General features: G+C 47.3%; 4 protein-coding genes across 5 annotated transcripts; 2 read left to right on the top strand and 2 right to left on the bottom strand.

The window, feature by feature from the left end:
• The first annotated feature begins 61 nt into the window (after positions 1-61).
• LOC100844584 (brassinosteroid LRR receptor kinase BRL2) lies at positions 62-3833 on the top strand. Its single transcript, XM_024460542.1, has one exon. It carries the CDS (start codon positions 281-283, stop codon positions 3629-3631), a length of 3351 nt encoding a protein of 1116 aa, XP_024316310.1. The 5' UTR covers positions 62-280; the 3' UTR covers positions 3632-3833.
• A 2227-nt stretch (positions 3834-6060) lies between these two features.
• Positions 6061-7896, bottom strand: LOC100846523 (barley B recombinant-like protein A). The gene is made up of 2 exons (XM_003573701.4): positions 7673-7896; positions 6061-7494 (listed from the first exon to the last, which is right to left on the bottom strand). The coding sequence occupies exon 2, from the start codon at positions 7357-7359 to the stop codon at positions 6358-6360; it is 1002 nt and encodes a 333-aa protein (XP_003573749.1). The 5' UTR covers positions 7360-7494; positions 7673-7896; the 3' UTR covers positions 6061-6357.
• An 8735-nt stretch (positions 7897-16631) lies between these two features.
• Positions 16632-18354, bottom strand: LOC100846221 (barley B recombinant-like protein A). The gene has a single exon (XM_003573700.4). The coding sequence runs from the start codon at positions 17928-17930 to the stop codon at positions 16926-16928; it is 1005 nt and encodes a 334-aa protein (XP_003573748.1). The 5' UTR covers positions 17931-18354; the 3' UTR covers positions 16632-16925.
• A 708-nt stretch (positions 18355-19062) lies between these two features.
• LOC100845918 lies at positions 19063-23246 on the top strand. Of its 2 annotated transcripts, none has more exons than XR_001407285.2 (6): positions 19063-19513; positions 19606-19676; positions 20371-20476; positions 22256-22388; positions 22556-22840; positions 22962-23246. XR_001407285.2 is itself a non-coding variant. In XM_003573699.4 (6 exons), exons 1-6 carry the CDS (start codon positions 19449-19451, stop codon positions 23022-23024), a joined length of 567 nt encoding a protein of 188 aa, XP_003573747.1. In that variant the 5' UTR covers positions 19063-19448; the 3' UTR covers positions 23025-23244. The 2 variants fall into 2 exon arrangements, 1 of the variants encoding a protein (XP_003573747.1); XM_003573699.4 differs by having other exon boundaries at positions 22556-22684; positions 22962-23244.
• The last annotated feature ends 1833 nt before the right edge of the window (positions 23247-25079 follow it).

Raw genomic sequence — 25079 nt, 5'->3', positions numbered from 1 at the left:
TTGAGCACTATATATATAAAACACAGAGCACACACACATACTCATGACATGAGCATATGCCTTAAGTGGTGGATGTTGATTAACTTGTAGTACTACTCGATCAAAAGCCATCTTTCCCTCCAAAAGGAACACTCGCCTATGCTCCAGCTTTCCCCCTTTCAAACAACGACACCTTTGTTGCTGCTAAGTGCTAACCACGGATCACGGCGCCATCCAATTCACCACCATGACTCCATGACACTAGCTTTCTCCTCATCGTCGTCTCCGCTAGCTCCCTGCCATGGCGATGGACAAGCTCTTCCTCCTCCTTCCCATAGTCCTCCTCCTCCTCTCCTCCGTGTCCTCGGAGACGGATGACGCTGGAGCGCTCCTCCGCTTCAAGGCTTCGGTCCACAAGGACCCTAGAAACCTTCTCTCCTCCTGGCAGCAAGCAGCGTCCGGGTCCGGCGGCAACGGCAACGGCACGTACTACTGCAGCTGGTACGGGGTGAGCTGCGACGGCGACGGGCGAGTGTCGCGGCTCGATCTCTCCGGGAGCGGCCTCGCGGGGCGCGCCTCGTTCGCGGCGCTCTCTTTCCTCGAAGCGCTGCGCCAACTCAACCTCTCCGGCAACACCGCGCTCACCGCCAATGCCACCGGCGATCTCCCCAAGCTCCCGCGCGCGCTCGAGACGCTCGACCTCTCCGACGGCGGCCTCGCGGGCGCCCTCCCCGACGGCGACATGCAGCACCGCTTCCCCAACCTCACCGACCTACGCCTCGCCAGGAACAACATCACCGGGGAGCTGTCGCCCTCCTTCGCGTCCGGGTCGACGACGCTGGTCACCCTCGACCTCTCCGGCAACCGCCTCACCGGCGCGATCCCGCCGTCGCTGCTGCTGTCCGGCGCCTGCAAGACGCTCAACCTCTCCTACAACGCGCTCTCCGGCGCGATGCCGGAGCCGATGGTTTCCAGCGGCGCCCTCGAGGTGCTCGACGTTACGTCCAACCGGCTCACGGGCGCGATCCCCCGCAGCATCGGGAACCTGACGTCGCTGCGGGTCCTCAGGGCCTCTAGCAACAACATCTCAGGCTCGATCCCGGAATCCATGTCCTCGTGCGGCGCGCTCCGTGTGCTCGAGCTCGCCAACAACAACGTCTCCGGCGCCATCCCGGCCGCCGTGCTCGGGAACCTCACCTCGCTGGAGAGCCTGCTGCTCAGCAACAACTTCATCTCCGGGTCGCTCCCGGCCACCATCGCCTCCTGCAAGAGCCTGCGGTTCGTCGACCTCAGCAGCAACAAGATCTCCGGTTCGCTGCCGGACGAGCTCTGCGCGCCCGGGGCTGCGGCGGCGCTGGAGGAGCTCCGGATGCCGGACAACCTCCTCACGGGCGCGATCCCTCCCGGGCTGGCTAATTGCACGCGGCTGAAGGTGATCGATTTCAGCATCAACTACCTGAGCGGCCCGATCCCAAAGGAGCTCGGCCGGCTCGGGGACCTGGAGCAGCTCGTGGCGTGGTTTAACGGCCTGGACGGCCGGATCCCCGCGGAGCTCGGGCAATGCCGGAGCCTCCGGACGCTCATCCTCAACAACAACTTCATCGGCGGCGACATCCCCGTGGAGCTCTTCAACTGCACCGGCCTCGAGTGGGTGTCGCTGACGAGCAACAGGATCAGCGGCGGTATCCGGCCCGAGTTCGGCCGGCTTTCGCGGCTCGCCGTGCTGCAGCTGGCCAACAACACGCTGTCCGGAACCGTCCCCAAGGAGCTCGGCAACTGCAGCAGCCTCATGTGGCTGGACCTCAACAGCAACCGGCTCACGGGCGAGATCCCGCTCCGCCTCGGCCGGCAGCTCGGGTCCACGCCGCTCAGCGGCATCCTGGCCGGGAACACGCTGGCGTTCGTCCGCAACGCCGGGAACGCGTGCAAGGGCGTCGGCGGGCTGGTGGAGTTCGCCGGGATCCGGCCGGAGCGGCTGCTCGAGGTGCCCACGCTCAAGAGCTGCGACTTCACGCGGCTCTACTCCGGCGCGGCGGTCAGCGGGTGGACACGGTACCAGATGACGCTCGAGTACCTGGACCTCTCGTATAACAGTCTCAACGGCACCATCCCGGTGGAGCTGGGAGACATGGTTGTGCTCCAGGTGCTGGACCTGGCGAGGAACAAGCTCACCGGGGAGATCCCGGCGTCGCTGGGCCGGCTCCATGATCTCGGCGTGTTTGACGTCTCGCACAACCGGCTCCAAGGTGGTATCCCGGAGTCCTTCTCCAACCTCTCCTTCCTGGTGCAGATCGACGTGTCTGACAACGATCTCACCGGGGAGATACCGCAGCGTGGGCAGCTCAGCACGCTGCCGGCCAGCCAGTACGCCGACAACCCGGGCCTGTGCGGCATGCCGCTGCTCCCTTGTAGCGACCTTCCACCCAGGGCGACCATGTCCGGCCTCGGCCCCGCTCCTGATAGCCGCAGTAGTAACAAGAAGAGGTCGTTGAGGGCGAACGTGCTGATCCTGGCCGCGCTGGTCACCGCCGGGCTGGCATGCGCGGCGGCGATCTGGGCGGTGGCGGTGCGCGCACGGCGTCGCGACGTGCGCGAGGCACGGATGCTGAGCAGCCTGCAGGACGGGACGCGGACGGCGACGACGTGGAAGCTCGGCAAGGCGGAGAAGGAGGCCCTGAGCATCAACGTGGCCACCTTCCAGCGGCAGCTCCGGAAGCTGACCTTCACGCAGCTCATCGAAGCCACCAACGGCTTCTCCGCGGCCAGTCTGATCGGCTCCGGCGGCTTCGGCGAGGTGTTCAAGGCGACGCTGAAGGACGGCTCCTGCGTGGCCATCAAGAAGCTGATCCCGCTGAGCCACCAGGGCGACCGGGAGTTCATGGCGGAGATGGAGACGTTGGGCAAGATTAAGCACAAGAACCTGGTGCCCCTGCTGGGCTACTGCAAGATCGGCGAGGAGCGGCTGCTGGTCTACGAGTACATGACCCACGGCAGCCTCGAGGACACGCTCCACCTCCGCCGCCACGACGGCGATGGCGGCTCCGGCGCGCCGTCGTCCTTGTCGTGGGAGCAGAGGAAGAAGGTGGCCCGGGGCGCGGCCAAGGGGCTGTGCTTCCTGCACCACAACTGCATCCCCCACATCATCCACCGGGACATGAAGTCCAGCAACGTGCTCCTGGACGCCGCCATGGAGGCCCACGTCGCCGACTTCGGCATGGCCAGGCTCATCAGCGCGCTCGACACACACCTCAGCGTCAGCACCCTCGCCGGCACGCCGGGCTATGTGCCGCCCGAGTACTACCAGAGCTTCCGGTGCACCGCCAAGGGCGACGTCTACTCCCTTGGCGTCGTACTGCTGGAGCTGCTCACCGGGCGCCGGCCCACCGACAAGGAGGACTTCGGCGACACCAACCTCGTCGGATGGGTTAAGATGAAGGTCAGGGAAGGCACCGGAAAAGAGGTCGTGGATCCCGAGCTCCTCAAAGCCGCCGCCGCCGTGAATGAGACAGAGAAGGAGATGATGATGTTCATGGAGATTGCACTGCAGTGCGTCGACGACTTCCCGTCGAAACGGCCAAACATGTTGCAGGTGGTCGCCGTGCTCAGGGAACTTGACGCGCCACCACAGGAACGATTACCAGCGGTTGCATGAAATTGATTAACTGCCATGACCATAATCATGATGCAATTAATTAATGCCCATGGCAATTGATTAAGCAGCAATGAGATGGAGGGATGCATCTTCTAGTTTCGTGTTGATTGCCGCTTATAATGTATGTAATGCTCTGTACTTAATTATCGATTAATATCATTGTTATTTTTTACAGCACTGTGATTCACCAGGTTCCTTCTCAGTTCCAACAAGACTTTATTCAATTCTTATGGTGTGTTACAAACTTAGATACCGGCTCCCTCAAAAAAAAAACCCTTACATACCGGCTAGTAGGGATGTTCAGATAGCTGGTTTAGCTGCTGTGATCTGTTAGGCAATATGAAAACTTCATAACAGGCCTGCTTTGGGAAGAAATTTATTAGATCACCAACTGAGATAATCTGTTCAGCATGTTCTGTCGTGGTATATTGGTCAGGTCTGCAAGCAGAAGCTGATAAAGAGCCTTTTTGTAAATAAATAAAAAGAGAGGTTGCCCCTCTCCGAACTGATAAAGAGGCTACGAGACTATGAGAGCAGGAGCAACGAGAATCAGGCAAGAAGCCCTAGGTCACCATGATGGGCAAATGAAGACATAGGTTAGAATGATCGAGGCAGCTCCTCAAGATGATCAAGATTAAAGAGAGCAAATCATGTAATGACAGCACAATCACACTTCTGGTTCTATCACAGTAATGGAGCATCTCAGGCACCAGAACTTATGTTTGCACAGATTGGGCAGCCTCTATCAGTCTTGCATCAGAACAAAAGCAGCCAAGGGCCAAGGCATGTCCAGATTGGAGTTTTCAAGCTTCCAGTCAGCACGATAATATTACACATAAAGCTTCTAGAAAACATTATTAATACTTTTTAAAAGGAAAATATGACTATAATAATGTTAGAGCATTAAAGTGTCCCGCAAACAGGGGCACAGGTCAGGCCCTTCATGAAAAACTAAGTGTCATCTCACTAGGCAATCCAACATCTGAAATCAAAATAGCAGCTAGCTGAAAATCATGGCAATGAAAATATAACTTACATCTGCTAGGACAGATGAAAGGACAGATGAAGATGATCAATAAAATACGCTGCTATCAAAAGACTAAACAATAGTTGGTGTTTTCACAGTTTACACTTGTGAGGGCATCCTGAATAAAATGAGAAATGATCTAATGTGAAATATCAAGAGTATCAATGTGATGCAAACAGACGGTACTTATTTACTAATACTAAAAGTGAAAGTCTCATTTCCATGCCCTCCAGCAGTAAGTAGTAACATGTGCCCTCATGTAACTTTCTGCAGTTAAGCAAAAGGCGAAAAGCAAAAGAAAGCAGGCAGTGAAGTGAACACTCCTGGTTTGTAGATTGAGAAACTGGAAATTGCTAAGAAAGTAACTTCACAGTAGTTCATACACTCATCAAGTCATCAAAGATTCATAGCTTATGACATTTTGCATCAAACATCACTTATTTTACATTTTCCCCATTGTGGTTCTTACAAGGAAATTGTTGAACAGGAAAACAGTGTTTGCTACAAAGGCACCACTTCCCACCTTCCAAAAATGGCGAACCCACATAACCAAAGTGCAATGAAGCCGCGCCTTACAACCAAAATGCTATATCACAGGTAGATTTTGATAATCCCAATTTAGACTATAGGAACAGAGAACCATAAACATATATTGCACCATTAAGAATGAAGGGTGTCTTCATTATTAGCAGCCAGGTTCACAGTCAACTTTGGCAGCACCACGAAGAAACAGAACACATTCAGATTGAAGACACAAGCAGTGTTTGGACCTTTCATTATTATCAAGGATGGCCTTCAACAAAGCATGAACTTGGAACATTAGGACTACTACTACTGTTTACAGAAGAACTGCTAATGATTCGACACGATAATCAAATTAAAAGGGAATTAATACTCCATAGTTTTTGCATGAATGAATGGATTCCTTAGCAGAGACCATCCTTTTCACATAACTCAATTAATATAATTATTCATTCATCATCTGGCATTCCAGACACATGTCCGATCCAAGGGACCAAAGACATACCTTGGAGAAAACACAAACAGCCAGCAACAGTATCCAGTATTCATCTAAATGTCCTTGATATAAAGAGACTAAGGAACAGAATCTGATAGCATATTTGTCGCCTCGAATGAAATCAGCAGGCAGCACACCGCTTCAGCATACATAATAATCCAACGGGTTGAGGAATACAGACTGAGACTAACAGTAATGCTCATTGCATGCAAAAACACCCGTTTAGTAAAACAAAATGAGAAACAAAATCAGTATATAAGCTATATGAGCTTCCCATGTGCGAAAGAATGCAAAGGCACAATGCAACAGATAACAAACATGTTTGAACAGCTACAAGCTACACTCGCCGTCCAAAACACAGATAATGTCGCAAACTCAGAATAGTGAACGGAAGTGTAATTTGAAACATTTGGAGCATTAAATTTCAAGCCACCTAACTAGGAGACTGTTGCATTACACTGCTACTTGTAAACAGAAAGATACATGCAGTTAGCCATACAGGCGGCACCGAGAGATGAGTTGGTGCACATAAACTACTAATGAGGGACAGGATATGGCTACAAACTAGACCTAAGCGAATTCTGCAGTTTGTCATCTAGAGTACATGCAGATAATAACTCTGGACCAGACTGCAGAGGTCCACCTACAAAGCCAACAATTCTAGGATGTCTTTTGGTCTTTTTACCTTATCGTCACAAACTTGTTGGTGCCATGTTTGGCCCAGAAGGTCTTCAAATCAATTGGGTTGTTAAGATTGTACCCTTCACCCGCAAGCTTCTCAAGCACTTTCTTGAATGCACCATGGCTCATCTTTCTGCCTGCAATCCGTGCACCTCGGCGCTTTGTATTCATTGGCAGCGGGTATGTTGAGATGGTAGTGGTGCAACAAGCAGACTGCCAACCACCGGCACCCCATCGGTAGCACTGTTGTTGTGCACCTGTGCATGTGCATACTGGTGTAGGTATCCTCGAGAGGTCAAGATCAATCCCATTGATAACCATTCCCACATGCTTCTTCGGACCCCTTTTGCGCGGAGCCGGTTTGGGCACCCCATCCTCGCATGGGGCATTAGCCTTCTTGGGCTTCTTAGGCTTTGGGGACTTGGGTTGCCGGCGCTGCTGCTTCTTCTTCGGAGGTGGTAGCTCATTTACTACCCCTGCATTTTCCTCAACAAGTGGCGGGGAAATGCATTCATCTTTTGGTGGTGGAGGTGGCTGAGGCTCTGCCTTTTGCATCATCTGCAGAGTGTGCATACCATGTGTGCCAGGGATAATCCCATACCCAGCTTGTTCGTGGTGCGCAGCATGCACAACATGTCCAGAGTGCCCTGCAGTGATAGCGTGGAGAATCTTGGGCTCGCGGGGATGATGTGCTTGGTGCAGCCACGCTTCATTGCGCACAAAGTTCACGGGAATGTAAGTAGAGTCTCCAGGTGCTCCGCTCGAAACACCGCCACAGCCATCCCGTGGATGCGGGTGTGGGTGCGGATGGTGGTGGGTGTGCTGCGGAGCATGCGGATGAACGTGATGGTGCTGGTGAACATAGGGGCCAGTAGACAGCAGTTGCTTCGTGTCCCGGCGGTCAGCAGGCATCGAGGACATGAGCTGCAGGCCGAGGTTGTTCCTTGTTGGCGGGTCGAAGAATCCCCAATTCCTCATGCCCAAGCTGCCGTCGTCGTCCATCGCGCCGCCCGCCGCAGAATCCAAGATGGCAGCCCACCAATTCTAACGGAAACGGTGACAGAATCCGGATCTACCCCGCCGCTCTTATCAGCAAATCTCCAACATTGGTTTCTTCCTTCTTCCAATCGCCAATCCCTGAAAACCCAATCCGCAGCAAAGATCTAAAATCAGCAATAACAAACAACACAATCGAAGACCCAATGTCTCAAGAATAGATCGAGAAATCCCCCAAAAAACGGGCTGAGGACCCAGTAGGGCAAGGTAGGGCGGCCGCCTTATCTTCATTTTCAACGAAAAGAGAATTTTTGTCTACCTTTGATCTCAATTCGGGAGCGGTAGAATCGAAGGGGAGATCAACCGGCGGCGGCGCTTGCGCTACTAGAATACAGTCATCTGCGCGAGGAGGAAGAGGAGCGAGGGGGCTGCTGGGGCGCTCCGCAGCCAGATGGGTCAGAAGCAAGGAGGAAGGGGTGAAGGAAAGAAAAACAAAAAAGAACAAAATAGAGAGATAGATGGGCTCCGGACCTCCGGCCGAGGGCAAAGAGGAAAGGGAGACAATCTAAGAGCAATTCTAACACCGAATAAGACCCATTTCGGTTTTAGGCCATTTTTTTAGCCAGACCTGTCACCGAAAACAGCCATTTATCAAAAATCTAGTTCAATGTATCGAAACAATTCACCTTCCGCCCCTATATGTAGGGCTCGAGCTCGCCGCCGCCACTTTCGCCGCCGCTTTCTCCGGCCAACCCTAGCCGCGGCCGCGGCTTTCCCACCGCCGAGGAGAAAGAGGCTGCTCGAGTGCGCTCCATTAGCGCGTGGCGACGGAACAAGCGTAAATATGTGATCCACCGCCACCTCTCCGCCGCGACGGAGCACAGGTACCAATAGTACCTGTGCGACAAGGAGGCGCTCGCGGCGGGCACATGGGCCGGCCCTTGGGAGTACCGGCACGCTCAGGAGGACGAGGCGGAGAGCAGCGCCTCCGCTCCCGCCTCTTCCGCCCGCCAGCTCCTCCCGGTGGTAGTCCAAGAGGCGGAGGCGGCACTCGTCGACGAGGAGGACACCTACAAGGCGGTCCGCCTCGAGTCGGAGAGGTCAGCAGCGGTGTGGGCGGCCAGGAGGGACGTGGAGCTTGCCGCGGACTTCGTCGAGGCACTCGCGCGCTCCATCACCGACAAGTAGACCCACCGCCGGCGAGTTCTAGTAGTATTAGTATGAATATTATGTGTGTATGTTTGTTCAAGTATGTTTGTATTGAATGAACGCGCGAATCTCTTTTTCAAAAAGTTCGGATTTGAGCTCTGTAACTGATCTGCGCAAAACATTGTTAAACTGGAAACTAGAATTCAGTTCAACCGAACTCGGCCAGTTCGGATCGGCCAGGTTCGGTAACTGCTAGAGATGCTCTAATCTCCAATTTGGGACGGACGGTCCGTTCGAACTGAAATAGACAAAACGCGCCCCCCAGCGGGGTGATCCATTTCGGTCACCTTCCGCTTTTCGATCCGTTGCGATCCATTTCCAACCCAAATTTGCTCCAGGTTTGGTAGGGACGGACAACATCTTTGCCCGCGTTTGTCCTCCCTTTGCTCCTTTTTCCACACCTGGCCCGCATGTTTATGACCAAATGGTCTAAGTTGAGGGCATTGGCAGACCCAAGGGACGGAGGCCAGACAACTGGTCCAAATCTGTCCGGTCCGCGACCCAAACGGACCAAAATGACCACAAAATAGACCGAATTTGGGTCGCCCAGCTGGAGTTGCCTCCCAAGTTCATTGCGTGAGATAAGGATTTCGCATGGAATTGCTCCACTATGGTTAGCCCATTTGGCGAAGCTCGATACTCTAAAAGAATTAAAAAAATGGCGATCAACGCATTTTCTAAATTGATGCAACTTTTTGAATAAACATACTTGTGAGTGTAAAAAACATATTTGTGTAACTAAAAAAAAGGTCTTTTACGGTACCTTTAAATCGTTGTGAGCCATCCATTTTATTGGATCTGAAGGCCCATATTGATTTATACTAGTGGTCAAAACAAAATTATCAAAACAGAGTATCAAAACGTTGAAGGGCAAACTCGTCCAGTGAAAATATAGATGTTAGGACACATAGATGGAAAGTATCAATCAATGTAGCACGTATGATATGACCAAACCGTGCTTTCTTTTTGTACCTTCATAGTGTTGCCATGTATAACATTTGCCAAATACATACACGCAGCTTCCCTTGGGAGGTAAGAATGCACACCCAAATTATCCCATATGTGGATTTGTTATGGATACGCGATCTACTGTTCTTCGCACGAACAGTTGTTCTCCCAATTTGTCTATTTCAATATTATTCTTTTAGTCAATTTTGTATAGATATATGAGAGTACACTTCACGTTACCATATTTTTGTGTCTCGGATTTCTCACATGATTCACGACCAACTATGTCGGCTAGCTCATCCAATAGATGTCATAATCGTTTCCGACCAACTCAGCGAGACGAACCTAACCATGGTCTTGGATTTCTCAAATGACTCACGCTTTAAAAAGTCAACTTTCGGTCAACTCTGTCGCCTCATCCGATGAACCATATAGTCGCTTCCAACCAACTCGGCGAGACGAACCTATCCATGGTCTTGGATTTCTCACATGACTCACGGTTTAAAAAGTCAACTTTTGGTCAACTCCATCGGCTCATCCGATCCACCTTATAGTCGCTTCCGACCAACTCGGCAAGACAACCTTAGCCATGGTCTCGAATTTCTCACATGACTCACGGTTTAAAAGTCAACTTTCGATCAACTCCATCAGCTAATCCGTCCCAGCTTATAGTCGCTTCCGACCAACTTGGCGAGACGAACCTAGTCATGATCTCAGATTGCTCACATGACTCGGGGTTTAAAAAGTCAACTTTTGGTCAACTCCATTAGTCGCTTCCGACCAACTCGGACATGGCGACGGGATCACACGATGTGTTTTTTTTCTCACGACGATAGGATGAGATACTATCGATCTATTGTGATGCTGATTGGCAGGCCAGGCCTAGCCCAATCAAGATTTTTTTTTGCGAGAATCAAGATTATTATTTTCTCGTGGAAAAAACAGGTTGCACGGTAAAAAATATAAATGACCCCGGTAATGACGTTCTACTACTCATTCATTCATCTAGTATCAAAAGGTACCGTAAAAAACCTAAAAAAACCCATTTTTGAAAAAAAACCGAGGAGCGGCTCATTTTTGAACCGTTTCTGAACCTGGTGCCCCTGCAGGGCTACTGCAAGATCGACGAGGAGTGGCGGGTGGCCTAGAATTACATGGCCCTGCACGACAGCCTCGAGGGACCTCCGCCATCCTAACGGCTGCACCGGCACCGACACGTCATCATCCTTGTCGTGGGAGTGTAGCAAGAAGGCGGCCAAGGGCACCTCAACTCCATTCCCCACATCATCTACCGGGACATGAAACGTGCTCCTGGACACCGCCATGCATGGAGGTCCACGTCGCCGACACGCTTGGCTACTACGTGCCGCCCGAGTACAACCGCCAAGGGCGACGTCTACTCCCGTGGGCGCTGGGCAATGGCCCACTGACAAGGAGGACTTCGGGTCAAGATGATGATTAGGGAAGGCATCGGAAAGGACTTAGTTGATCCTGAGATCCTCAAGGCTGCCGGCGATGAGACCGATTGAGAAGGAGATGATGAGGTTCATGGAGATTCCGCTGCAGTGCGTCGAAACGATCAAACAGGGGCGGATTTTGTTTCAAAGGGTAATTTAGTGATTTTTTAGAGTAAAACTTGCAAACATACTAGGGTCTATGCTTCATCGCACCTTCCAATCTTTGATATTCATTTTTCGCCCCCTCATAAGCACATCCTGGGCTCCTGGCTCCGTCCCTGCGACCAAAGATGCATGCTGCAGGTGGTCGCCATACTCAAGGAGCTCGATGCGCCACCACCAGCACCATTACGGGTGCAATGGCCTTGACGACCAAGCATAAGCAGTAATGATGGAGGGATACATCTCTAGATCTGCGTTAATCGCCTCTTGTAATGTGATGTACCGGAGTAATAAAGTTTCAGAAAAAAATGTGATGCAATAATAGACGTGCGTGCTTAATTATCCATTAATCTCATAGTACTTACTTTTTATGGCATTCTCATTCGCCAAGTTAGGTTCCTTCAATCCTTCTCATCTTCATCAATAACTGATTGTTTTTACGTGGGACTATAAAACTGTGATTTTTTCTGCATGCATTCTCAAGAAAAACTCAAACCTTTGCAAACATTAGTGAATTTAATGTTAAAGGCTGTAAAATAGCAAACTTTGATCATAAAATGACCTACCAGAATCGGAATAACAGAGATAAAATCATGTCATGACAGCAAAAGGCACACTTCGGGCACCAAGTGGAACAACTTACAGAGTTTGCAGATTCAACTTTAGGTCAAACTAAATTGTCTGGAACCCCAGAACAGAGTAGGCAGCCTCTAAACCAGTCTTGCATCAGAACAAGAGCAGTCCTTTCACATGCCAGATTTGAGAGCAGAACAATATATATACTCTGCATTTTATATACTGTGTTTTCTTTTTCTTTTCTGCGATAAAATGTATCTTTGTTTTCGAGCTTCGAGTCAGCACGATAATATTATAAAGAGTACTCTATTATAAATAAAGCTTCAAGAAATCATTAATAATACTTAATTCTCTAAAGAGAAAAGAGAACTACAATAATGTTAGAGCACTAAAGTAGCCCACAAACAGGGCAAGACCTTCATAGAAAAACTAGTGTCAATCTCACTAAGCAAACGCGGCCGAAATCAAACTAGCAGATAGACGAAAATCATGGCAATGCAAATATAAATTACATCCATGACGATAGATTTCCAAAGGCAATTGCTAGGACAGATGAAAATGGTCAATAAACTGATCTGCTATAAAAACACTACAACAGTCCCTTTTTTTCACAGTTCACATTTAGGAGAGCATCCGGAAAAAACTGATAAATGATCTCATGTGAAATATCAAGAGTATCAGTTTAATGCAACCGATGGTATTTCTTTACTAATACTAATACTGAAATTGAAAGTCTCTGTTCCATGCCCTCTAGTAAGTAGTAAGTACTCCTCCGTTCTTAAATTTTTGTCGTTGTTTTAGTTCAAATTTGCACTAAAACAGCGACAAGAATTTAGAAAGGAGGGAGTGGTAACATGTGCCCTCGTGTCCCCTAAAAAAAACATGTCCCCTCATGTTACTTTGTGCAGTTAAGCAAAAGGCAAAACGCAAAAGAGGCAGTGAAGTGAAAACCCCTGATTTGTAGATTGAGAAATTGGAAATTTTTGCTGAAGTAACTTCGCAATAGTTAATACACTCATCAAGTCATAATAGTTTCATAACTTATGACATTTTGCATCAATCACTTATTTAACATTTTTCCCATTGTGGTTCTTACAAGGAAATTGTTGAACACGGAAAACATTGTTTGCTACAAAGGTATCACTTCCCACCTTTCAGAACTGAAGAACACACATAACCCAAGAGCAATGAAGCCGCCCCTTGCAACCAAAATGCTACTCCCTCCGTTTCATAATTCTTGTCTCAAATTTGTTCAAAAGTGGATGTATCTATTCCTAAAACTAGATGATGCCCCGCACGTTGTTGCGGAAATTTATAGTTAATATACGTGAGTGAAACTGAATAGCAACGAAAGAGTATCCAAAGTTGAGAACATAAAATGGAATTGTATGAGATATATTTTTCACTTAGTAGGGATAACTTAATGGAAAGTAGCATGTATGCATGTGTAAAAAATATGAGTTTCTCACTAAATAAGTGTGAACAAATTAAAGATGTGATGACGTGGCATGCTTGCATGTTGAGAGACATCTAGTAGTGGGGTTTTCCTACTTAGATATAGAAGATGTGTCTAGATACATGTAATATTCCGACAAGAATTATGGAACGGAAGGAGTATATCCCTGGTAGATTTAGACAATCCCAATTTTGACTATAGGAACAGAGAACAATAAACATCTATTGCAACATTAAGAGTGAAGGGTATCTTCATTATTAACAGCCAGGGTTCAAAGTCAACTTTGGCAGCACCACGAAGAAACAAACACATTCAGATTGAAGACACAAGTAGTGTTTGGACCTTTCATTATTACGAAGGATGGCCTTAAACAAAGCATGAACCTGGAACTTTAGGACTACCACTACTGTTTACAGAAGAAGTGCTAATGATTCGACACAATAAAATTAATAATCCATAGTTTTTGTATGAATGGATGGATTCCTTGGCAGATTCAACTTTGCGGTCAAACTAAATTGTCTAGAACCCCTGAACAGAGTGGGCAGCCTCTGAACCAGTCTTGCATCAGAATAAGAGCAGTCCTTTCACATACCAGATTGAAGAGCAGAACAATACTCTACATTTTACAATTCAGACTGTCTATATGGTTACCCGAGCCGTGGGATCATTGTACATGTGAAATAACATTGTTTTCGAGTTTCCAGTCGGTACGATAATGTTACAAATAAAGCTTCAAGAAAACATAACTAATACTTAGTTCTCTAAAGAGAAAAGAAACTACAATATTGGTTAGCGCAACTCTAGCAGTTACCGGAACCGACCGATCCGAACTGCCTATTCCGTTTTGGGCCGAAAAATGGGCCGGAGTAGATACCGAAAACGACCCAACAACCCAAAATCTAATTCGGGTAACCGAATCCCTTCGTTTCAACGTCCTATATGTAGCGTTCGGAGGGGGGCTTTTCGGATCCAACTCCGTACTCCCCTCCGCCGCAATCCACCCACCTCCGCCGCTGCCGTCGCCACCGCCACCTACTCCATTTTCGGCGAGCCCCGCCTTCAAAATGCGCCCCCCGATCTCCTCCGCCGTTTGTTGAGCCCGTTTGGCCGGCCCTCCCTGCGGCCACGGAAACCCTAGTTGACGCCGGCTCACCGCAGCCGAGGAATAAGCATGCTGCCGCCAGTCAGAGGGTGCCCGCAAGCGGGGAAAGTGGGCCGGCCTCAGCAGCCGCGCGGCCGAGCTCCACCGCCGCTACACCGCCATCGGGGAGGGGAGCTCGAGCGGCGCCCACCCCACGCCCGTGAGGGAGGAGTGGCTACGATTGGCTCCGCCTTCCTCTTCGTCCTCCTTCGAGTTGTCGGTCGCACACCGGAGGGGGTGGAGGAGGAGGGGTTCGACCCCGAGGACGGCGGCGGTGAGATGGAGGGATATGAGCTCAGCGTCGGGGAGGTGGAGGACGAGGGATTCAACCCCGAGCGCGAGGACATCGCGCACGTGAAGGAAGCATCGAAGCTCTCCATCGCGGAAGACGACGCACGCTGGCTCGCCACGAAGGAGAGGATGCTGCCAGCGGCCACCGACCGCTCCAACGCGGCTTCCACGCCTCCGGTGAGGGCAGCTCCCGCGGTCATCGTTTTCTCGGATGATGACAAGTAAGCATTCCAGCGAGGGGACCTGAAGCTAGCGAGGAGCATTTTTGTTTTTGGGTGCTTGCTCCTCTAAAAATTAGCTAACTTTTAAGTTAATGTAGTAGAACTATGTATTAAAAAGTGACGAACTCCGATAATGAATTTGAAGAACCAGCCATCTATTTAAATTTCGCGCAAAGTTTCAGTTTCATCTTCCCGTTCTCAGTTTTGGTTTTCACTATCTGTTCTGCCGAAAGCCACACGGTACCAAATTTCGGAATTCAGTTGATCTAATCTCGGCTAGTTCGGATCATTCAGGTTCGGTAACTACGAGAGTTGCTCTTAGTGCACTAACAGTATCCCACAAACTGGGGAGGCCCTTCATAGAAAAACTAGTGTCACTTAGCAATCCAACAGCCCAAATCAAAATAGCAGCTGGGTGAAAACCTTGCCAATGCAAATATTTCAATTGCTAGGACAGATGAAGATCATAAATAAATTGCTCTCCAATCCAAACACTACACAACAGTCAGTGTTTTCGCAGTTTACACTTATGAGTGCATCCTGGATAAAATGATAAAAATGATCTATTGTGAAATATCAAGAGTATCAATTTAATGCAGCAGATAGTACTTACTAAGTAGTTACTATACACCTGACTATTCTCATACTGCATTTGTACATGTTCTTCCAGACTAACAAGAGTAGATTTGGCATTATTTACTAATATACTAAAAGTGAAGTCTCTGTTGCCCGCTAGTAACAAGTGCCGTCCTGTAACTTTATGCAGTTAAGCAAAAGGCAAAAGAAAGCTGGCAGTGAAGTAAACTAACACCAAAACATCTAGGTGGTCCTGGTTTGAAGATTGAGAAATTGTTCAGAAAGTAGTTGATACAGTCATCATAGATTCATAGCTTATTACATTTTGCATCAAACATCAAGTTTCGCTTGGTTTACATTTTCCCATTGCGGTTCTTACAAGGAAATTGTAGAACAGGCAATTTTTTTTGCTTAACCCACATAAACCAAATGCAATGAAGTCGCCCCTTACAACCAAAATGCTATAGCTTGAGTAGATTTAGATTATCCCAATTCAGACTATAAGAACCAAGAACCATAAACATGTATTGCATCATTAAGAATGACAGGTATCTTCATTATTAACATCCAGGGTTCAAGGTCGACTTTGGCAGCACCACAAAGAAACAGAACGCATTCAGATTGAAGACACAAAGAATGTTTGGACCTTACATTATTATTAAGGATGAACTTAAACAAAGCATGAGCTTGGAACTTTGGCTACTATTACTATTTTACAAAAGAAGTGCTAATGATTCGACAAAATTAGGAAATTAAAAATCCATACTTTTTGTACGAACGGATTCCTTAGCAGAGACCGTCTTTTTTACATAACTCAAAATGAATATCATTATTCATTCATCATCTGGAGTTCCGGACACATATCCAATCCAAGGGACCAAAGACATACCTTAGAGAAAATGCAAACATCCTGCAACAATATTCAGTATCAATCTAAATTTCTTGATAAAAAGAGACTTGAGGGACAAAATCTGACAGGATTTTTATCACCTCGAAATTAGCCATCAGCGCACCGCTTCAGCATACGTAATAATACCACGGCTTGAGGAGTACAGATTCAGACTAACAGTATTGCTCATAAGCATACAAAACATCAGTTTGTACAAAGAAAGACAGATAAAACTAGTATATAAGCTATATGAGCTTCGCATGTGTGAATGTATGCAACATTGAAGAGCTAAAAGCTACACTCCGTCGTCCAAAACATTGACAATGTGTGAAGTTTCAAAATAGAGAACTTAAACATAATTAGAAACATTCAATGCATTAAATTTAAAGCCACCTAAAAAGGAGACTGTTGCATTACACGGCTACTTGTAAAGACAAAGATACATGCAGATAGCCATACAGGTAGCACCGAGAGATCAGATGAGGCATGTAAACTACTGCCAAGGGAAAGGATATGGCTAGGCTACAAACTAGACCTCAGCGGATTCTGCAGTTTGTCATCTAGAGTACATACAGACAATAAATCGGAGCAGACTGCAGAGGAGGAACCTACAAAGCCAGCAATTTTAGCATGTCTTTGGGTCTTTTTACCTTATCGTCACAAACTTGTTAGTGCCATGTTTGGCCCAGAAGGTCTTCAAGTCAATAGGGTTGTTAAGATTGTACCCTTCACCGGCAAGCTTCTCAAGCACTTTCTTGAATGCACCATGGCTCATCTTTCTGCCTGCAATCCTTGCACCATGGCGCTTTGTACTCATTGGCAGCGGGTATGTTGAGATGGTAGTGGTGCAACAAGCAGACTGCCAACCACCTGCACCCCATCGGTAGCACTGTTGTTGTGCACCTGTGCATGTGCATACAGGTGTTGGTATCCTCGAGAGGTCAAGATCAATCCCGTTGATAACCATTCCCACATGCTTCTTCGGACCCCTTCTGCGTGGAACCGGTTTGGGTGCCCCATCCTCGCATGGGGCAGCAGCCTTCTTGGCCTTCTTAGGCTTTGGGGACTTGGGTTGCCGGCGCTGCTGCTTCTTCTTCGGAGGTGGTAGCTCAGTTACAAACCCTGCATTTTCCTCGACAAGTGGCGGGGAAATGCATTCATCTTTTGGTGGTGGAGGTGGCTGAGGCTCTGCCTTTTGCATCATCTGCAGAGTGTGCAAACCATTTGTCCCAGGGATAATCCCATACCCAGTTGGATCGGGGTTCACAGTATGCACAACATGTCCAGCGTGCCCTGTAGTGATAGCGTGGAGAATCTTGGACTCGCGAGGATGATGGGCTGGGTGCATCCACGCTTCATTGTGCACAAAGTTCATGGGCACTGAAGGAGCATCATTGGGTGCTCCGCTCGAAACACCGCCACATCCATCCCGTGGATGTAGGTGTGGGTGTGGGTGTGGATGGTGATGGGTGTGCTGCGGAGCATGCGGGTGGACGTGATGGTGCTGGTGAATGAAGGGGCTACTAGACAGCAGTTGCTTCGTGTCGCGGTCAGCAGGCATCGAGGACATGAGCTGCAGACCAAGGTTGTTCCTTGTTGGCGGCTCAAAGAATCCCCAATTCCTCATGCCCAAGCTGCCGTCGTCGTCCATCCCGCCGCCCGCCGCAGAATCCAAGATGGCAGTCCACCAATTCCAACTGAAACGGCAACAGAAACCGGATCTCCCCCGCCGCTCTGATCAGCACATCTCCAGCACGGGCGGAGGACCCAGTAGGGCAAGGTAGCCCTACCTTGATTTTTGCCTCAGTTACGAATAGGGGAAGATTATGAAACGGGGATCTAAAGGGCGGAATCCGTTCGTGGGGTGATGGGAGGAGAAACGGTCGGGAGCGAGAGAATCGAAGGGGAGATCAGCCTGCGGTGGAGGCGCTCGAGCGAGGAGGAAGACGAGCTAGGTGGCTCGGGCGCTCGGCAGCGGGATGAGTGGCGGCGCTCGCGCGAGGAGGAAGAAGATCCACGGAGCGAGAGGGCTGGGGCCTGGGGCTCGGCAAGGAGATTGGGGTACAGCCTTTCTCTTTTTTGAGAGGATGAGAAGGGGTATAGCTAGCTATAGTGGCCATCAGGCTTAGACGGCCCGGCACCGGCCCGTCTAAGGTTAAACAGGCCTGGCCCGAGTGCCGCCCGGTGAAGCCTGACATTAAAGGTGCTGGGCCGGACCAGCCCGAAATCTCCTCCTCCGGACCCAGGTATGGCACCGCAGGGCCACGATCCAAGTAGTAAATGAGAATAACACGATTACTCATAATGTTTAAAATACATGGATGAAAAAAAGACAAAGTCGTGTTAGATGCCGTAACCTTTGCATAAGTTATTGGCTATTCGGATTAATTTTAAGACAAATTATTAAATCGTTGTTAAATGTACATTTATTTGGTATTTTAGAATTTGTATCTGCGTTTCTGTATAAAATAAATCTGCAAAATTTTAACTAATTTAATTCTAAATTATTAGAGACAGTGATGGCGATAACTTGCCAAGCTATTCATTTGGACGGGGTCTGAGAAATGAAGACGGGTCAATTGTCGCCTACATCGGCGTCCAGTCTTTGACGGCGATGCCTGTGTGAGGTGATGTGTGTAGCATGCCAACGTGACTTTGCGTAATCGACGATGATATAGTCTGCAAAGACTAGTTCTCCGAGAGACGCGATCTCTGAACTCTTAGTTATTTTGGCTATTTACGGTTGATGTCATGATTGCTCTTTGATGTTTTCTCCTCCTCTCAAAATAAAAGAAAAGCTATACCCCTCTCCCCGTCTCCTTGCCGAGCCCCAGACCCCTCGCTCCGTGGATCTTCTTCCTCCTCGCGCGAGCGCCGCCACACATCCCGCTGCCGAGCGCCTGAGCCCCCTAGCTCGTCTTCCTCCTCGCTCGAGCGCCTCCACCGCAGGTTGATCTCCCCTTCGATTCTCTCGCTCCCGACCGTTTCTCCTCCCATCACCCCACGAACGGATTCCGCCCTTTAGATCCCCGTTTCATAATCTTCCCCAATTCGTAACCAAGGCAAAAATCAAGCCAGCGTGGCCGCCCTACCTTGCCCTACGGGGTCCTCCGCCCGTGGTTGTAATCGTACGTACCAACGTACTCGGGCGCAAAAGGGAGAAGAAAAGATGGCCGTGGTTCTCGCGTGGCTAAACGCCAGGGTTGTTGATCCGATGATGCTAGTAATCCAGAGGTTGTTACACGGTTTTACTTACACCTTTGCGTGCTGGTTTGATCATTTTCATCGATTGCTTATGGCGAGGTTCTGTTGGTGATGTTGTGCAGGGGAGCAGAGCCGAAGCAGCTGGCATTCTCCGCCGCTCTTGGTGTCACTCTGGGCATCTTCCCGATATGCGGTAAGGAATGCATATGGTCTCATGCCCATTTCTTTCTTTCCATATAATGGAAAATGGACAAGCAGCTGATTTAATGTTAACCCAACTGAGCTGAGATATCTTGGTTGAAGTGAATAGTAGGGTTTGTTGCTCATGTAGTAGTCGAGGATAATAGGATTCCGATGAACAAAGGGTTGCACTTGGGCAGCGGCATGCTACAGGCTCTTCATTTTAGTTTCTAATTAATGGCTTCTGATAACTTGAAGCTGCTTCTTGTCGTCAGGCTAGTGTTCTGGCAATACAGAGTTTTGCATTGCCATGCTTTGATTTAACACAGTTGGCTTGTCACACCATGCTTTACAAATTACATTTGGCTTACAAAATTCTCTAGCAAAGTTGTTTGGCATTGTTGTGCTGGCAATAGTGTGAGTTGTATTGTACACATTCTTGTTTTGTTTTCATGTTAGCACTGTTGTAAAATGTATTGTACTTGTTCTCCAACATTATTAGTCTAAATGGAAAATAACTATTGGAGCCAATATTTTCTCACAATTTCAATGTGGTGATGCTTAATCATGCCTGCACTGAACCTGCAATTGATACATTGTACTGTAAAGTGTACTCCTGGTGACCCATAGTTAGTAAAAACAATTTATGTTAGTCTTGCCATATTCCTCGAAGCAACTTGATGTAATTTGACCTTTCTTAATTGTAGGGACCACTGTTATTCTTTGTGGAATTGCTATAGCAGTGTTAGGAAGCCGCTGCAATGCTGTTACTGTTATGGTTGTAAATTTTGCTGCCACTCCTCTTGAGCTAAGGTAAGCACACACTTAACTCATGAACACAGAAATTTAGAAATCAAATTCCTGATTTCTGATGCTTTCACAAGATCTTCAAATAGATCAACCTTTACTTTAGTAACAATTTGTTCTGTAGCACCAAATGATACCCAGTTTAGCTATATACTACTACCGAACTTCAGATTACCACTAAAATTGTGTCCTGCGTCACCTGTGACAATTTGCCCCACGTGCCTCCTTTGAAGGTGATGTTGGTACATGTCATACTTCCCATACAGCACCTATAATAACCGCATAAGTACAGAAGCCTGGACAAATTAATGATCTAATCCCATAAAGCAATGCATCCTAGTTCAAGAAAAGCTTACATTGCACGAAGTGATAGAAAAAGACAAAAACTTGCTATGGAAGGAAGATGCAGATTTGCATGGAGCAATCATAGTATGCCGTAAGCTTGCTAGTTACAGCTTCACAGAGACAATCGAAACAGTTGAAGGCATGAACATAGATCTGGTGAGGAGAAAATGACAAGAGTACAGCTCAGTTGACTGATATTGGTGCCTCGCGCAACCTTCTGGCCTCCCTTGTCCATGCTGGGGATCTGACCAGATCCAGTGGCTCAACCAGACTGTGAAGACATGGCTAGCTCTTCTCCTGACACAAACCCCACCCCGCACCACCACCGGGTAGAGGCACTCGAGGAACATACTCTTGAGAATGGAGAGGCAGGTCATATCGGCTGCGGTGCTGCCCCAGGACCTGCACATTCAGCAATGTGCTGGAGAGGAGATGACCAGGTGCTCTGAGTCAGCCACGGTGGGGTGTGAATGGCACGTTGGACCGTTTTGTGGTCAGGCGTGGAGAGATGATCTCTTATGGGTTGTGGGGCCATAGGTGAAGGCTAGGCAGCAGTGAGTTGCTTGGTGAGAGCCCATGGTAATTCAGGGATTTCAGTATGCTTATTGTAAAAATTAGAAACTTATAAAAGTGCTAATATGATACTCCCTCCGTTTCTAAATACTTGTCGCTGTTTTAGTACAAACTTGCACTAAAACAGCGACAAGTATTTAGGAACGGAGGGAGTACAGTATAATGGAGTTGTAACGGGGATGAATTGTAGCATCATTCGGTGGCATTAAATTGTACCAGGCTCTTTAAGCGTTACATAGCTGAACTAGGTACCTTTCGATGTTGTATAACTACACCCCAGTTGCTTACTTACAATATCTTAATGTATCCCCAGCTTTGCTCATAAAGGACAGGTTCTTGTACTCATTACTCATGTTGAGTTTGGCAGTCTGAGTTCCCCTGTCTGTAGTGTCCCGTGGTGATTTCCAAATCCATTTTGTTCATATGCTTTTTGGCAAATGCATTGCTGACTTCAAAGCATTTTGTGTTGCTAGTTGCCAAGTATAATGGTCTTGAACTTTGCTATTCTCTTCATAACTAGTTGAATTCTCCACTGGAGAAATGACTGCTTTGCGTTGGATTTACACTTATATTGAGATGCACGTTTTGGAACTAAATGGCCAATTGTACCTAGGCATAATATCATGTGCAGAACATGCTCTCCCCTCGAGTAATCATTCAGTTTTCATGGAAGTTTTCAGACACGATTTTTGGCAAATCCAATCCCATTTCCACCGATATATGCCGATGTACCAGAGAAATGTAGATTTATAATACATCATGTTTGAATTGACTTAGAGCTAGTAGTTAACTTTCGTTGTTCTAGACAATACCTATGTGGTTTTGCATGCATTTGGCACTTCCATTTCCTGATTACATTTCTCCCAGCTTGATCATTCCTTTCTTGCGTTTGGGAGAAGTTATGACGGGCAGTGAGCACTTCCCATTGACATCTGATGCGTTCAAGAAGGTCATCACTGGCCATGCCTCAAAGGAAGTGTTACTTAGCATCGTTCGTGCGGTCAGTAAACAGCATCAGCCTTCAGTATAGCTTATTCTTTCTTTACTGGATTTTTTATACCGGAAATTGTAGCTCATACATAGGAAAAGAGCTTTGTTTTGTCTTGCTTTCAGAAATCGTCTTTCTTTCAGAAGCACTGACACGGCCATTACTACTGTTGACTGCAGATGCTTGGCTGGGTGATTGCCGCACCGCTGGTGCTGGCTGTGTTGTACACGATGTTGATCCCTTGTTTCAAGTTTCTTGTCAACAAGTTTGGCATCATTCCTTCAAGCCCCAGGACGCCGAGCAAAGTGGTATAGTTTAGTTGTTTTCCGCACAGCAACCTCTCTAATGCTTCTGAACCTGTGTAAAAATCTTTATGTGTCCAAGTGAGATGCTCCATATTCGTTTTGCTTGGCGGTCCATGTCAGCGGCATATAAGCCATATCTTAGATCCTCGTAATATTGAGGTAGGGTGCAAGCACGTGCGCTCTGCACCTGTTTCAAACCTGTTGCGTTCCATTTCTGGTTTATTCCTTTCACAAATATGTGCTGTTCAATGAGTTTGGACCTAATTCAATTTATCTCTAGGTTTTGCTTTCCCCAAATGAATCTGAATCTGGACTTGGACAATTACTCATCCACGGGGACTGATCTTACAGCACTGTCATCTGCATTTGTTGTCCATGAGCTTCTGTTGACTCGTGATATCAAGTCCTGTAAATTGTGGCCCTCTACAGTCTGTTGATATACTATTGCTAACTCTATTAGCTCACTAAGATAATTTGTATGTATGTAGTTACCTCGTATTCAAATTTAGTTGCCATTACAAATTGCAAAAATGATGCGTTCCCTTGGTCCTATTTTCCATCTACATATTACTGTCAATCTTAGAAAAATTTATGCCGTTTTTTCTTTCTTCTGGTCGTGTGCTAATCAACGTGGCAATGTGCTGATCCATTAGAAAATCTCTGCAAAGTTGAAGAAAACACTCGACATGAAGAGTTATCTTGTGTGTATAATACGTGAGCTAAGAGCATATGTACAGGTAAATGAGGAAACGCGATCTAGGATAGATGAACGCCATCGAAGCACATTGGACATGGCTCACACAATGCAAACACTCTGCAACCCTAGAACTCATTTCCAGAGCTTTTGCAACCTGAAGCATGAATGTACAATTAATATGTGAAACTAGTAACCAAAAATCATATGGGATTTATTTTAAATAGATAGAGAGAACAGAATAAAACGAATACTGCAAAATAGAGAGACAAAGTATTAGTAATAGTGGCAGTAAATAATTTTTTCTACCTCTCTTATTTTAGTTACTTTGTAGTATGTGCACCTGGATCAGTGCCCAGAAGCATGTTATGGCAGCAAAGTATTATTTCACCATTGCACACAATCTATGGCTTTAGAGCGATGTCTAAGATAAGAAATAGCTAAACGTTAGGATATTCATATATGGGCCTTCATATATAATGGAGCACTGGAGGCTATCAGGAAATACATCTTGTTGCGGAAGGAAATGTACAACGGACGGCGCAGGCACAAACTGCTTAAGGCATTGAACTCAGGCATGCATTAGGCTATCAGAAAATATCGGATTGTCTGCCCTCTCCAGAGCTTGTACATAACTACTCTTTTAACGATGCATAGAGGTTTTCTAAAAAGCGAAATCGTTTTTTTCTTCAAAAACGAGGGATCACCTTGAAAAGGAGTAATCATCATCATTGCAAGTAACAACAAAAAGACCGAAAATACGACTCACCCAAACCGGTTAAAGAAGTCTCAATCGACCGTCTCCAATTAGTTGCACCCAGATTTCATAAAACCTTGCATCTCGTCCTGATGCAATAGGGTTAGGCACGAACCAAATGGAATATCAGATGAATGATCTGCAAAAAATTGAAAAATTATTATTGTTAAAAATAACATCATTCCAACTGTTCCATAACCCCCAACAAACCGCACATGCTCTTGCAAGAACTAGCCATTTAACTTTAAGGTTCATCTCTGCATGAGCCAATTACCAAACATATTAGGAATAATCTAAGGTGCTGGAAGATTGGAAGTCACAAAAATAACTTAGCACATTATGTGCGTCGTAGGACAATAAATAAACAAATGTTGCATTATCTCGTCCTGGTCACAAAAACAACACTTTTTACACCCATTCCACCTACGTTTAATTAAGTTATATTCAGTTAGCACCCCACGACAGTGATTCCACGCAAAGATCTTAAACAAAATAAAATGCAAGGCTTTACATTTTTCACTATATGGCAGGCTTTGATCACATCTACAACAAGAGAATGGCAGGAGCAAAGCAAGAAACGAGATAGAATTGATCACATCATTGATGCTTGTTTTGTAGGGTCATTGACTTTTAGAGATGCTCTCCCTCTGGCATCTTTGTGTTCATGCTGATGAGGACATGGCCACCAGTGATGTACCATACCCGCCCTTCCTCAAGCTAAGTACACTTCTCTCAAACCGAAGGTCCAACTATAAATTCAAGATGATGATCAAGTCTCTGGCTTGCAAATGACTTGAAGATGCTGGCACAATCAGGAACTACAAGATTAGAAGTATGCATGAAGATGATCATGTTCGTGATGCCTTCTACAAATCTTTGATACCCACATGATGATATATGATGCAGAGTGGCCAACATGAAGACATCACATATTTCAGCCACCTCAT

This window comes from Brachypodium distachyon, chromosome 3, assembly GCF_000005505.3.
Source record: "Brachypodium distachyon strain Bd21 chromosome 3, Brachypodium_distachyon_v3.0, whole genome shotgun sequence".
Taxonomy (NCBI): domain Eukaryota; kingdom Viridiplantae; phylum Streptophyta; class Magnoliopsida; order Poales; family Poaceae; genus Brachypodium; species Brachypodium distachyon.
The sequence above is the reverse complement of the archived record's forward strand: the minus strand, read 5'-3'. Positions and strand labels throughout refer to the sequence as shown.